General features: G+C 35.4%; 1 protein-coding gene across 1 annotated transcript in view; it reads left to right on the top strand.

The window, feature by feature from the left end:
* The window catches only part of LOC128030881 (BMP/retinoic acid-inducible neural-specific protein 3-like), a 72,698-nt gene that overhangs the window by 45,419 nt on the left and 11,528 nt on the right, over window positions 1–15,751 (top strand). The window contains exon 6 of the mRNA XM_052618956.1: window positions 890–1,126. Within this exon, the coding sequence (XP_052474916.1) occupies window positions 890–1,126 (237 nt within the window). The remainder of the gene's footprint in view (window positions 1–889; window positions 1,127–15,751) is intronic.

Genomic DNA, 15,751 nt, shown 5'->3' with positions numbered 1-15,751 from the left:
ATAATAAACTGAATGTGATAATGCCCGCATACAGTATAATGTTCACAACCAGTCTAGACATCAGTTTCGCCACTTAAAGTCAAGTCTTAATTAAAATGCACTTGAAATTACACTGCAAGTTGAACTTTGAAATGGTGATCTGTGAGGGAGTCTGTTATTAGATTGCTTAAAATAAAGATGCACCCCCGTGTACCTGTGACCCTCATGACTCCTGAAGTAGACCTGCCGGCTAATGGTCCAAAAATCACTTATTACAAATAGGTTACTATTAATGACAGTTCAACAAAAGTTAGCTGTAATAAATAAAACTACATAAATAATATACATCTTCTGTATATCTATATCTACAGATTCATAGCTGGTAAAAATAGATAGAGAGAGAGAGTGAAACAGGAGAAGGAGGCTTGTTGATAGTGTGAGGTAAAGTGAAAAATATTGAATGGAACTGGAAAATGTCATTTTAACATGCAAAAAGGCCACTTTTTCTTGCCATTTCAAAGCTCCATCTCATGCCACTGCATTACGGTATTGTTCTAAATGGAGACTTAAAATAGAAAACATATTACTTTAGAGAGTTAAGTGGGTAGAGACAGAAGGAGTACGGAGAGAGGAGAGGATAGCCAGAGGACAGATAATGTGTGGGTTCATATTGGTGTCATATGACTCAGGAATTGATTTTTTTCAAGCATCCATACAGGAATGCCAGCCTTATCGGTGATTTGAGATGCTGGCCAAACATATGAAACTTCAGAACATTTAAACATCATTCTGAACTTGTTTACCAACCCAGCAGAAGAAAAACAATTCTATGTAGCTTAGAAAATCTCTTATCTGGTCTTGGAGTCAAATTTCAGTAAACAGATTTTTCTCTCTCTTCCCACACGCACAGGTCTACAGGATGTGCTTCCTGAGTTCCTGCAGAATCGTTTTGTGGAGGCGGCCCTCAGTTACGTGGCATGTAATTCAGAGGGCGAGCTGCTGTGCCGCAACAATGACTGCTGGTGCCGCTGCTCGGCAAAGTTCCCTGATTGTAACTGCCCCTTCGCAGACATCAAAGCCATGGAGGAGAGTCTGCGTAAGAGCAAAGAGTCCTGGATCAACCTTAACAATGACTTTACGGACTCAGGTAGGTTAATCGAATGGCCACAAAAGTGTTAAAGTCTGCGGTATAATCTCTGGGGTTATGAGACGTTTCCACACACTGGATTAAATGGGAGAGTGGAACTTCTGCAGTTTAAAATGACAGGTAAATCTCACTGGTGTATCTCAATGGTGACAAATGATTCATATACCATCATATTCCCTCAGCAACTCTTTCTTGCACGGTTCTTGTGGTCACTTCAGTGTAAACAGATCCACTTTGTGCATATATATATATATATATATATATATACTACGAAAAGCACATGAGAACTGAAAAGGCAATGACCTAGCTTTGATGTCTGTGCCACAGCTCCAGCAAAGTGTATTTTAATTACACAAACATTGATAATGCAAAGGATAATGCAGTAGAAATAGGCAGTTTTGGTTAAGGACCTGTACTGCAAACACAAGAGCTGTAGGTGCAATCCCAGGTGTCCAAGGAAATGCGAGCGTCAATGAGAAAACAATCCCACTCTTATTACACAATATTACCATTGTGCCCACAGGCAAAGCACTTAACCCCAAGGTGCACCTAGGGGATTGTCTCTGCAATTAGTGTTTTATATGAAAAACATCTCAAATGTTAAGTTCAAGAAAAACAACAACAACCCCTAAAGAGTTAATATATTAAAAAGACAGTGTTATTCATTAACAATATTAATTGCTCAATCATTTAGAAAAACATTCAGTGGGTTCCATTAAAAAAAAAATACAAAGCAACAGGAAAAAGGACACTAAAAGCCATTTTTATTATTATTTAGCCATGCAAAGAAAATAATAATAATAATAATATATTTCCAATAAAAACCTATTTTAAATATACTGCATTGCTAAATAAAGCAGCAAGACTGTTATAAACATAAAAATAAGTTTCTTGAGCAACAAAATGATTTGCAAAGGATCATGTAACACTTAGGTCGGCATAAGAGACATCTTTCAAAAACATTTTTATAATTTTAGCTTTAAAATGTGCTTTCTAGTTTGTGTTATTAGTCAATTATTTTCTGAAAACCTTGAAAAGACCTGCAAGGGTCTACAAGTCAATAACAAATGTAGACTGCTTTGATAAATAGGCCCCACATTTGGGGTTTATTTCTAAGTTCTATAAAGTTCACTGACTATGATACATCTGCACCTTAGAATAGAAACCTAAAACAACAGGAGAGAGGGTTTGTCTATTTTATTGCTCTAGTTCCAAGAAAACAAGACTGATAAAATCTTTGGTTTAAAAAACAGTAAGGTGTGTGTGCGAGAGACAGGGGGAGCAAACCCAAGGTAAAGAAAGCAGAAGAGAAAGAAGCATGGAAAGATGGCTCCTCAGGTTTTTCTCCTAGCTGAGCATTTCCACCTTCAAAGAATGATTCAATCAGCAAGATAACCCCTAGCTGGCTCTAAAAGCTTCTCCTGCTCAGTGATGGAGCATTAATGAAAGCAGCTCAAATCCCTTTAACTATGGCGCTGCACTCATAAGAACGCATATCTCCTTTCAGCAGGTGAAGTGCTGGGCTTGGGAAAAGGGCTCTTTAACCATAGCATAGCTACAGCGTAAGGGTTTATTTATCCAGCCTCACAGAAACCTGCCCCTTTTGTCAGGAGGCCAGACAGCAGAGAGAGAACATTCGTTCAGATTCAAAATGGAAAACTGATTTGTCATGCAGGATTCTGATACAATATAACAATATTAAAAATAGCTGGGGGAAAAATGCACCAAAATAAAAGCATAAATCAGTTTAACTAAGGTCAGGCACCATGTTGAAGTTTGCATATATAGTGATTTTTTCCCCCTTTTTTTAACAATAAATGTCCTTTTTAAAATGTTTATTAAATTCAAAGGGAAGCAAAAAAAAAAAAAAAATCACAGGTGTGATAGCTGAAAGCTATGGAAGCTCATAAGCTTATTTCCAGCATGAATCAAAAATATAAACAAGGTAATTCCAACTTTTTATCTCACTTAGGTTATTTTTAAGAATTGTGAGTTTATATCTTGGAATTGCAAGTTATAAACTTGTAATTGTGAGTTTACATCTCCCAGTAATTTTTTTTTTTTTTTTTTTTTTTTGAACATTTCATTTTATTATTATTATTTTCACCACAAAATATACAAAATTCTAATAATAAATAATAATCATTATGTTTTATCTTACAATTCTAACTTCTTGCAATTTCAAGTTTATATCTTAAAATTAATATTTTTTTTTTCTTATCTGATATAAACAAGTTTTATTAACATCTCATAATTATTATTTTCTTTATAATTGTAAAAAAAATTTTTTTTCCAAATTTAAATAATGAAATAAGTTTCCATAGAAAGCCTTCGGACATTGATCTGTTTTTTTGTTTCAGTCTCTTAATAATAAATAACTTAAGCAAATTACTTTTTTATAAGTGTGATTTAAGTGTTCAAACACTTTGTATATGAAATTGTCATATGTCAAATATTTCAATGAAAATAAAATTATATATAATACATATGTACATATGCATTCATATTCAACAAGGCAAAACAAAATCCAGTCAGCTCCTTAGAGAGGTGAATGACATGGAACAAAGAGCAAAACCAGTACTCAAATAAAAATAAATAAATAAAAGAACAAAAGTTAAACAAAACAATAACCTTCTTTGGTCTAAGCCTCCTACACTGTGCATCTCAAAAAGGACAGATAAACACAATCACACCCACACACCAATACAAACAGAGATACTTCAGGGATGTGATATCATCTTCCGTCACGATCTGCGCCTCAGTGCACTTTCAACTTTGTTCGAAATCACCACGCATTGATCTCTCCTCAACCAATATCTCCTATTAGATGGCTTTCTAAGGCACAAAATGACCGTAGCTCCGGCCCTGTTAACGCAGAATAATCCCCATGCACAGCCCAAGGCCAGTTTCGACATATACTTCCAGCTCTGTCATCAATAATAAAAGTATAAATCAAGTATAATACTTCTGGTGCATATTTCATTAAATTATGCTGACCAGATGTGCATTTAGAGTGGAACCACTTGTGGAACCACACACTGTTAGAGCTGAGAATTGTTTCCAAAAAGACTCAGTTCCGACGTGTTTGGAATCGATTCCAAAAGATGGATTTGACTCCATCAAAGGGAATCAGCTCCTATTCATTGCCTTTTCAGTTCAACAGAGCTAATCAATGGGTGCTTCTCAAACAGAAGGACACATCCTAGTGAAGATGTGTCTTTCCTAGTCCAGTCCTGCTTAGGATTCCAGGTTATGAGTGTTTTTAGCAATAAAAGGTAGCATGAGATGGTCTAGTATGTGTGTATGGCTATGTAATAAATGTTTCAGCCCCCGCTGTCACAGCACGAAAATACTATTGAAATTATTATTTGAGGAATACTTTACATTAAATATTTATATATTTGCTGACTTTCTATTAATGCACTACAGTTTATGTCCCACTTATTTACATTACTCACAGTTTAGCATTATGTAAGTCTGTTTGATTTACAACCGAACAAAACATAATGGCTTCACCTCAAAAATCCGTTTTTGCCTTGCATACCATAATAAAATTGAACAAGCTCAGTGTCGATTGATTTTCAGCTAATTCATTTTTTTGTGAATTGGAATGTGTGCAAAGGATCGTGGGTGATTGAAGGTACCTGATGTATCCTTCAAAACAGCCTGAAGGATGCAAAACGAAGATATGCCTACTAAAGATCCTTCAAACTGAGACATCATTCGACGGAGCTTTATGAGGTGGAAGCCTAGATATTCAGCCTCACAAGGATATGTCCTTCTGTCTGTGAAACACCCATTAATCCACCTCTCGCTCATTCGCTGATGGGAATAGGAAGTTTGACTCATTTCCACAAACCTGTTCTTTCAGACGGTTTATATCAATAAATCAATGAAAACGTACAAACAAACAAAAACAATTACAGCTGTTCTTTTATGTTGTCGCAATTCAAATTTTGTTAACAAAACTCCATGTGATACAGTGGCAAATAGAGAAGAATGGTGGTGAAAGGTGCAAAATGAAGGAAAATAATATTGATTTAGGGCATATGTGTGAAATATTTGCAGGATGGAAGCAAGAATCGTGAATGAGCAGTTTGTATCATATCAGACAAGAGGCAATTGAGTGAATGGGAGCTTGTCAGTGTATTTCTTTTGTCCTTTGGGAGTCAAATCCACTCAAAATGAGGTGATTTTAGATAATGATTCAGTTTCAAGTTGGCAAGATTGTTCTCTATTGTGAGGTCTTTTTGAGTGGAATATTTGAATGGGGAAAAAAATGCAGGATGGGACTTGATTTAGTCTGGCAGCATAAAACTCATGTGCTCCTCTTTCAGTTCACAGTCTGATTAGCTGAACTCTTCCATTAAGATAATTAGAAACTGGCTCAAAGTTCCATGGCGCTATTGGATACATGGTACCACCAACAATCAACCTGGCCAGATTTACACTGGGGTTTTGTCTATTTATGGGCCCAATTAGTTGCTAAAGCTCCAGTGTCTATACTTAGAAAAGGCATATCCACAGGTTGAATGTGACAGATAGCAATAACTACAAATGAAAGTTTTTTTTTTTTTTCTTCTTCAGAGAATTGATTTTTTGATTCAATAAATGGCACCGACTTTGCTGTATAAAGAGGATTACACTCCGCACACATAATCTGATATATCTTTCGGCCTCACAAAGACTCAACATTTAAAAAGGCTTCTTACATTTCCTACAAGGCCTTACTTTAGAGAAAGTTAGCATTTGTTTCAAACTGTTTGATTAATTACTGTATGTCAAATATAGCATAAACACATACCCCATTTAGCATTTGATTAACATAATACATGTTGTAAATTATTTCACCATGCTTCTCATTACCTCATAAACTGAGTAAATCAAAGGTAGATTAGCATGGTACTTGTGGTGGATGCTGTTTTTAGGATTAACGAATGGCATATGCCGAGTTCTTCGGCGTGTGCAAGATTTTAAGAGTCCATTCACTTCGGGTTAAATCAGCTAGCAGAACGAATGGATCACCCAGCAACAGTGCTGGTTAGTCTAAGAAGGGATTATACAAAACTGTACTACTTCCATAAACATGATACTTCTCCCCACCAAATCCCACAAGTGCTTCACTTTCGCTAAAGAAGCCAATAAGCAACTCAGCACAGGTTGACCCATCGCAGATTTGCAAATGGCAAAAATACCAGTTTCTTATTTTATATTTGCATGTTGCTTGGGGGAATAATTGCGGCGGATTTAGAAGATGAATTATGCATAGCTTGTCTTTCCCTTATGTTTTGCTGTTTGCTGATGTTTGCTGCCATTAACTAAGCATGTTTAACAGTTTAGATTCGAATGGGATGTTTAAGATGTCAAGCCATTTTTTAAAAAGCAGAACAGCAGGTTCTAAAAAAACTACAGCATAGTTGACTTGCAAAATCTATGCAAATATATCTACTTCTAATAAATACATATATATATATATATATATATATATATATATATATATATATATATATATATATATATATATATACACACTCGTTTTTGCAGGCAATGATTTTGATTTATACTCATCATTGAAGTAAAGAAAAACTTTCATCGTGAATATATGATAACTATGTACGAAAAAAACAATCTAAGATTACGAGATTAAAGTCAAAATACTTTGAGAATAAAGTCAGATATGATCAGATCGCTGTATTTATGTGAAACAACTCGTTAAATTAAAATTCCAAATTTGTGAAAATTCCAAATAGGCTATGTGAAAATGTATTCTCGTAATATTTTGACTTTCTTCACAAAATATTTAGACTTTAATCTCGTAATATTTTGACTTTATTCTTGAAACATTTAGAATTTATTACTTTAATATTTCGAATTTAATCTTGCAATATTTCGACTTTATTCTCAAAACATTTTACATTTATTTTCGAAACATTTAGACTTTAATTTGTTAATATTTCAACTTTATTCTCGTAATATTTTGACTTTATTCCCGAAATATTGCGACTTCAATCTCATAATCTTAGATTTTTTTTTCTCAGTGTGGCACTAAAACGAAATCATAACTGTGGAAGCTTGCAGTAAATAAATAAATATAACTGTTAGGCTTTTTATCTCACAAGTCAGACTATTTTTTTCACAATTTTGTTTATATCAGTTTATATCTTTTTTTTTCATATATAGATGTAAACTGTTCTGAGAACGAAGGTCAGAATTGCAAGGTGAAAAGTCTGAATTGCTGGAAAGTCAGAATTGTGAGATAAAAAATTTCCAATATTTTATTTATTTATTTATTCATGGTGGAAAGAGGTTACCATAGATAACTCTAATTAATTGAGAATTTCTAGATAATTTAACTAACACATAACTTTTCCTTGTTCCCCCTTATAGAACAATCACTCAACGAGGGCTTTAGGGAAGATACTCTTGTGCATCTCAGAAAAGTAGAGAGACTTTTGCAAAGGGTTTCTAGAAACTTCAGGAAGTTGCTGTCAGGAAGTTGTTGGTAGAGCAAGGAAAGAGGGTGGACAGTGCAGAGCACAGTCAGGCACATGGTTTCTAGAGAAAGGCATTGTTTGAATCTGCTGTCAGGAGCTCTACTGACCTTCTGTCTCACTGTGGTTCCCATTGGGCCCAGACTGACAGATAGGTTCCGGCTTAAAGACATCATCTTCAGCATGGTCCAATGTTGGATGCTGTAGATGTTTCCAAAGGCCTATGTGGGTGTGTAGTCAGTTTCTGGGCGTGTAGGACAGCTCTATAACAACATCTCGACACCCACTGACACTAACTTAAACAGCGTAAGCACACCCATACACACACTCAGGATCTGACAGCCTAATGCCATAGGAAAACCTTTTGACGTTAAACAAAGAGCAATTTTCTCTGTGTTATTGTACAATTAATGTACTGTATAAACCAGTGCTATTATAGAACCAATAGGGGGTTCACATTTCCCATTTCCCATTTATAAACACAATGTATTAAAACAAGGTCAGAAAGAATGTGTAGCAGTAATTTAAATGATCCAATTCATGTACTAATGCCACAATAGTCGAGATTTCAGACCCTTGTGTGTTCATGAAAAAGATAATCCATTTCAGTAATGAAATGAGTGTGTTGGTATAGCTGCACTTTACACTTTAAATATTACAGTTCACAAACCTACTTGCATTTAGACAGACATGCAAGTAGAGCCTACTATAAAGAATCTTTATCACATAGTGACACTCCCACTGATTGCTGAGAAACCTTGTTCTGCACAACTGCATATATTTTCTGCCTTGATAAGCAGCTGTCATTAAATCTGGCAGGTGGCCCAGGCAAAATGAGTATAGATTTGTGCGGAGCAGCATGTGCAAAATGAGTTTTCGGCTCGGAGAAAAAATACTGTCATTGTCATCAGCGACGGTATTAGAAGTGTCACTTTCTGACTGCCTGCCACTTAGGCCTGTATGTAGCCCAAGCACTTCCCGGCTCTCCTTCTCCTGACAAATGTGAGAGACAATGGCCGTTCATCTTGTACGCGGCCTGATCTATGTGTTCGTGTAAAGGGAAAAGGATCAAATCCACATGGGGTATTTCGAGAAGGGTGAGATGGGCTTCAATTCAGGTCACAATTCTCGCTAAGTTCACCCACTGAGCACCTCTAAATAATGTCATTTGGAGGGACCACACACACACAGCTATAAAAAAAGACATTACTATTCTGTGTCACTATTCACCAAACAGTTTAGGCAACAGTCCATGGAACTGATACTGAGATTCTGATCAGGAGCACTGCTGTCATAGATTGAATTATCCTGAAATAAATGGAAGACAGAAATGAATCTTATATTTGAAGAAATCCAATAGTCTGCTCTAAACATCTACTCTTTTGGGATCCAGAAGCGCTATGTCTTCCAGTATCTTAATACAAAGTCACTGATTTTCTTGATAAAGTTGCAGAAAATATTGCAAAATCATATTTTTTGTCCATAAAGCTGTGCTAATTTCATTGTCTATATTAAAAATAGAATCCACACATATCCAAGAAATTATATATATATATATATATATATATATATATTTTTTTTTTTTTTTTTTTTTTTCAGTTTTCTGTATGATTTACCAATGATGTACCAAGGATGTAACAGTTGTAATAGTATATAACATATATACTAAGTACAAACAGTGATTTTTATACTGGGTGTAATGTTAATATATATTCAAGCATTTACAACAATGACACATTTCATAGCGAAATGCATTGAAAGCCTATTGTGTACTCACATATAAAAAGTGTACAAACAGGACAGAAAAACTAGGTCTACTGTGTTTTAAAAGTTTTAATTTTATTTTTTAATTTTTTATCTTAATACTAGATTTTTTTAATGCCAAATGCCAAGACTCTGCAGAAGACGTGAGATGCAAGCGAAAAAATGCACATGTAGCATAAAGGGCCATTCACTCAGAACACATTTTTTGTGACAGAAGACGTTACTTTTTATTGATAATTGTGCAAAGTAAGATGGGCTTTACAATTGACTGCTGAGTGGAGTAATACTATTTTTTGGGGGGGAGGGGGGGGTTTAGTTAAACAAAAAAATATAAAAACATATACAAAGATGAAATCAAACTGCCTTGAGTTATTGTGTATTAGGTAACTGTGCAATGAAAATAGACCGTACACTAAAACATAGTGTCCAACCAGTGGTATTATAGTAGTACTGGTGTGTCAATTATGAAAACGTGACAACTCAAATGTTCTCATAACAGCACATACTGTGCCAGTGATACCTTCCCATTTCAACTCTCAATCTCATTCACGTTTCAAAAGCATGTGCAGTTGTTTTGAAAGCATTTCAACCCTGCAAAGCGAACAATAGTAGCCTTGTTGTTGTAAGAATCAGCCATGTTCAGATTAACTGCTCTAATTGCTATAAAGTTGGTTGAGAAAGTCATCAGAGAGGCACAATCAATAAATGCATTCATCACTGCAGGACTGGCTTTGATGCATGTTATATAAATTCATCAAAATCAAAAGGCACTTCAGCAGTAGGGGGAAAAGATAGAGTGGTTAATGGTGGGTGAGAACTAGAAGTATAGGCTTTCCTGTATGTCAGAGATACTCAGTAAACAGATACCTGTCATGTCCACACTTCTTTTGTTCTGTCTTTTATGTTAGGAAGCTTTACAATCAAGGTTGGCATATCTTTAAAATCATTTTAAGTCATGTCTCTGGTATCGGTCCATGTCATGCTAATGTATGTACCATTGTTAGAAAATCAACTTTTCCATTATGGGGTAAGTATGAAAGGGTTAAAGTCTAGCTGGTAAGCAATTTCTAAAGCTGTTTGAAATTAGCAGTGTAGGGGGATACATTGTACCATATTTCAGGCCATACATTATCATATTTTTGAGATTTTGTATTTATCATTATTTGTTATTATTGAAGTCAAAGTTTAACTTTAAGATTAATTTAACTGTTAAATAGGGGGAAATGTACAAATTAATGCATTTTTTATTGTGATGCCTAAATTCACTAGGGCTGGTTATCTATTCAGATTAGATATTCACAAGCTCTCAATTTGATTCGATTCTCGAGTTTCCTTATATATAAAAAAAATGTTTTATTACATTGAGTGAATATAGTTTTTATACAAATGCGCGGTGACGCATACAGATCAAGGAGATACGCGTGGTGACGCTCTGCCAAGATGGCAATGGCTACCTCCACCCACTTTTGGCTTTAAAAAAGCTCTTCAGAAACCTATGGGTGACATCACAGACACTATGTCCATGTTTTTACACAGTCTATGGATATGACCATTAGTTTCCTAAAGAGTGTTTTTGAAGTTCAAAGTGGGTGGAGCAGGCTGTCTCCATCTTGGCAGCGTGCCACCACATGTCACTCCCGGATAATTGAAAATGGAAAAGGCAGGAGCTGGTTTCTGAAGCTACTCCCACCTAGCGCAACGGCAGTATCAACAGCGGCAATCCACTTGTCACTCAAGTGGCCGCACCTTTAATTATGCAGAACTTTAAGGCTTAATATAATTTAAACAGATGAGATATAAAAAATAAAAAAATTATTTTCATTTTGCACTAAACGTTGCACAAATGTATTGGGAAATTTAAATGTAAATACAGAAATTCATTACCATTTTACATATTACATTCCAAAATGAATATTGCTACCCATATGCTTCCATACTAATGAAAAGATTCACATTAATCAAATCTTCTTTTAAATGTTACTTAAATAAATATCAGAAAAGATCGATTCACAGTTTTTAAGAATCTATATCGAATCGATGTCATTTAAAAAAACGATTAAACGAGAAAAAATAAATAAATTTGCCCAGACCTAAAAATAACTTATTGCATTTAAAATTCCTATTTTTAGTTACAAGTGCTTTCTTTTTTATTGGTTTCTAAAATGCAATATCACAAAAGACGTAATAGCAGAAATAAGTTATCTTTAAATATAATACATAATTGTCATCCGTTTTACTGCCAGTACCTACTTCAACCACTCAGTGTTATGGGTCAGATATTGGCCTTTCCAATATCCAACAATTGACGGCAACCAAAACTAGTGGATATAGGGTGTTCATGAGTCACTTTGAACCCAGTAAATACAACAAATCTGCTCAGGCAGTAAATAAATAGTGGCTGCCTGCAATTTCCCACATACTCATCATGTGATCATAGTCTTTGTGCAAAGCATCCTGTCTGTGGACAGGATTTTATTGACAAGCAAATACTCAAACTCCCACACAAAGGATGTTTTTTCTGTCTTTTTAGAGGAGGTTGCAAAATATTAATGTCAACCCTAAAAAATAAAAGTAGGATATGCGAACATCGCAGTATGACAGTTTGGTGTCACCTTGGTGCAATGACATGTGGAACAGTGAGATAAGGGCAGAGTTTAACCGCTTACGGCATGTAAGATTGTCTTTAATATGACTAAACTAAGTTTCACACATGATCTAAAACACGCAGAATGCAGCAAAAGAAGCATAACAGGGTCTACACAATGCATGTGAAATTCTTCCCACTTAAACAACCTTGTCTCTGCTGCTTTACTGTCTGTGATTCACGCAAGAAAAGAAAAAAGAAAAGAGTACACCTACTTCACAAAGTCTAAAAAAAGGCAAGCAAGAAAGAAATAGAAACAAACACAATTTAGCAAAACACAAAGTTGCTAAATACTACAAATGCATCCTTCAGGAAGAAAGACTGAAACATATCCTCACTCCCCCAACTGAGATTGCTAAGATTTATGGTTTGCCACAAGCTTTTTACTGGATTTGGGATATTTAATTTAATTGCTGGTACACCAGAATGGAAGAGAGCAATGGTTGTTTTCCCCTGCTCTGTACAGTTCTGTTGAATTATACAGTACATTCAATAAAAACAACTTATACAGGTGCATTTCAATGAATTAGAATGTTGTGAAAAAGTTAATTTATTTCAGCAATTAAACTCAAATTGTGAAACTTGTGTATTAAATGAATTCAATGCACACAGACTGACGTAGTTTAAGTCTTTGGTTCTTTTAATTGTGATGATTTTGGCTCACATTTAACAAAAACCCACTAAAGCTCAACAAATTAGAATATGGTGACATGTAAAATCAGCTAATCAACTCAAAACACCTGCAAAGGTTTCTTGAGCCTTCAAAATGGTCTCTCGGTTTGGTTCACTAGGCTACACAATCCTGGGGAGAACTGCTGGTCTGACAGTTGTCCAGAAGACAATCATTGACAGAGGGTGAAGCCACAAACATTCATTTCCAAAGAGGTTGGCTGTTCACAGAGTGCTGTATACAAGCATGTCAACAGAAAGTTGAGTGGAAGGAAAAAGCGTGGAATAAAATTATGTACAACCAACCGAGAGAACCACAGCCTTATGAGGATTGTCAAGCAAAATCGATTCAAGAATTTGAATGAACTTCACAAGAAAATAGACTGAGGCTGGGGTCAAGGCATCAAGAGCCACCACACACAGACGTGTCAAGGAATTTGCTGAACCACAGACAATGTCAGAGGCGTCTTACCTGTGCTAGGGAGAAGAAGAACTGGACTGTCCAAAGTCCTCTTTTCAGATGATAGCAAGTTTTGTATTTCATTTGGAAACCAAGGTTCTACAGTCTGGAATAAAGGGTGGAGAAGCTCATAGCCCAAGTTGCTTGAAGTCCAGTGTTAAGTTTAAACAGTCTGTGATAATTTGGGGTGCAATGTCATCTGCTGGTGTTGGTCCATTGTGTTTTTTGAAAACCAAAGTCACTGCACCTGTTTACCAAGAATTTTGGAGCACTTCATGCTTCCTTCTGCTGACCAACTTTTTGAAGATGCTGATTTCATTTTCCAGCAGGATTTGGCACCTGCCCGCACTGCTAAAAGCACCAAAAGTTGGCGTGCTTGACTGGCCAGCAAACTCACCAGACCTGAACCCCATAGACAATCTATGGGGTATTGTCAAGAGGAAAATAAGAAACAAGAAACCAAACAGTGCAGATGAGCTGAAGCCACTGTCAAAGAAAGCTGGGCTTCCATACCACTCAGCAGTGCCACAAACTTGTCAACTCCATGCCACGCCAAATTGAGGCAGTAATTAAAGCAAAAGGAGCCCCTACCAAGTATTGAGCACCTGTACAGTAAATTAACCTACTTTCCAGAAGGCCAAAAATTCACAAAAAAAAAAAAAATGTTTTTGTTTTATTGGTCTTATGTAGTATTCTAATTGGTTGAGATTTGTTGAATTGGTAGGTTTTGTTAAATGTGAGACATAATCATCACAGTTAAAATAATCAAAGACTTAAACTACTTCAGTCTGTGTGCATTACATTTATTTAATACACGAGTTTCACAATTTGAGTTAAATTAGAGATATAAATGAACTTTTCCACGACACTCTAATTGAGATGCACATGTATTTGCATTCACACATGTAGCAATTGCTACAATAAAAAACACTAATATTAGCATTCACACATTAAGCAATTGCTCTCGTGGAGCTAGGAAATCAAGATGATTTGCTTCCTCAGGACTCACAAAGAAAGAAAAGCAAGACAGACGACTGGTAGTCATTTGCGCACTGTGATGATTATCATGATGATGAGTTTAACTAGACATACATCACTTTCTCTGAGACTCTGAGCAGCCCATTCACCACCATCATTGGCTTTTATAAATGAGAGAGATGTGATTCAATGTGAAATAGCAATGGCAGCAGTTACATATAATGGAGACTGGGCTAGTTGTCACAAGGTTGCCATATAAGAGCTATATCTCAGTACATTTTGAAGTCAAAAGTCCATTCACCGAAATGTATGTTTTCTTCAGAAAAATTGTTTTGTAAGTTGGTAGCAAAATTTAGTTCAGTCTTATATTACAATATTAGAATATCATATTTTTTTCTGTAGGTAATATCAATAATGTTGTAAATAAATATAAATTTTGAATTCAATATTATTTAATTACATTTATTAATTTAAACTCAACTTGTTATTTTTATATTATTATTATTGTTGTTGTTGTTGTTTTTATTTACAGTTTGATTGTTTTTAAAATCCCAAAAAAGCATGCATAATAAGAATTTTGGCAATTATATCTGCTCCTCTGACAGATTTATTTTTCATGTTGTTTGTCTTGGGGTCATCATGCCAACAGTTTTTTCTTTCCTTTAGTCTTCTTTACCCTTTTGATCTTAATTGTTTCAGTAAGTAGCAGAAACAGTTTGACAGTGTTCATTCAGCTGCAATAGCAGTGCAACAAAGCAGAGCAAATAAGTTGTCTTTGACATCAAATCCTCGACTCAAAGACTTTCTGACATTTTAACCTCAGGGGCCCTAAAAATACACAAGCAATAAAATATCTTCATTTTCTTCTTTTCTGAGAAGAGTTCTCATAGATATAAATACCATTTAATGATTGGATTCTGTTTATGCGCTTCAGTTTATTGTTTTGCATATGTAAAGGAAGCAATGGTTAACCACACACCTGTTCAACTGATAAAGCCATCTGGACTTGTTTGCATTAGTGTGTCTCTACAATCAAAACTGTGGCTCAGTCATGTATGAAAAATTACACATGGTAACAATATGTAAATATATAATATGCATATTTAGCTCATAAGCTCCATGTGCACAGTTTTGTTTTTCAGTCCTACACTCAGAAAAGAGACAAACAGTGAATGCGCAGATTTTTCTTGTATAAAGATGCCAGCTGACTGAGCAGATCCATCAGAGTGCTGTTCCTGGAAGGCACTGGGGTCACTAAACTACTTTCTCTCAAACCCGACATTACCCCTGCTGTCAGAACCCTAGTATGGTTAACAAATGTGAGCTCGTAGACTTGGATGGAGCCCTGTGCCTCAAAAAGAAGCAGGTAATGTAAAAAGCTATATGTAGCTAAACGCTTAATTAGAGTAGAGAAAATAACATACACCATAGTATCCATGCCTCCCATCTGAAGACATTGGTGATATCCAATATAGTTGAATTGTATATTTGTGCAGCGTTATCTCTTTTAATATATGGCATTGACTCTGAATTACTCTCGTCAAGTGATAAGTTATTTGAAAATAGCTGCCCTCCCCACTTTAATTCATCTCTCTGCATGAGTGAAACTTCAAACAGTT

The sequence above is a fragment of the Carassius gibelio genome, chromosome A2 (genome assembly GCF_023724105.1).
Source record: "Carassius gibelio isolate Cgi1373 ecotype wild population from Czech Republic chromosome A2, carGib1.2-hapl.c, whole genome shotgun sequence".
Taxonomy (NCBI): domain Eukaryota; kingdom Metazoa; phylum Chordata; class Actinopteri; order Cypriniformes; family Cyprinidae; genus Carassius; species Carassius gibelio.
Note: the sequence above shows the minus strand (reverse complement) of the source record. Positions and strands in the feature narration are given on the sequence as shown.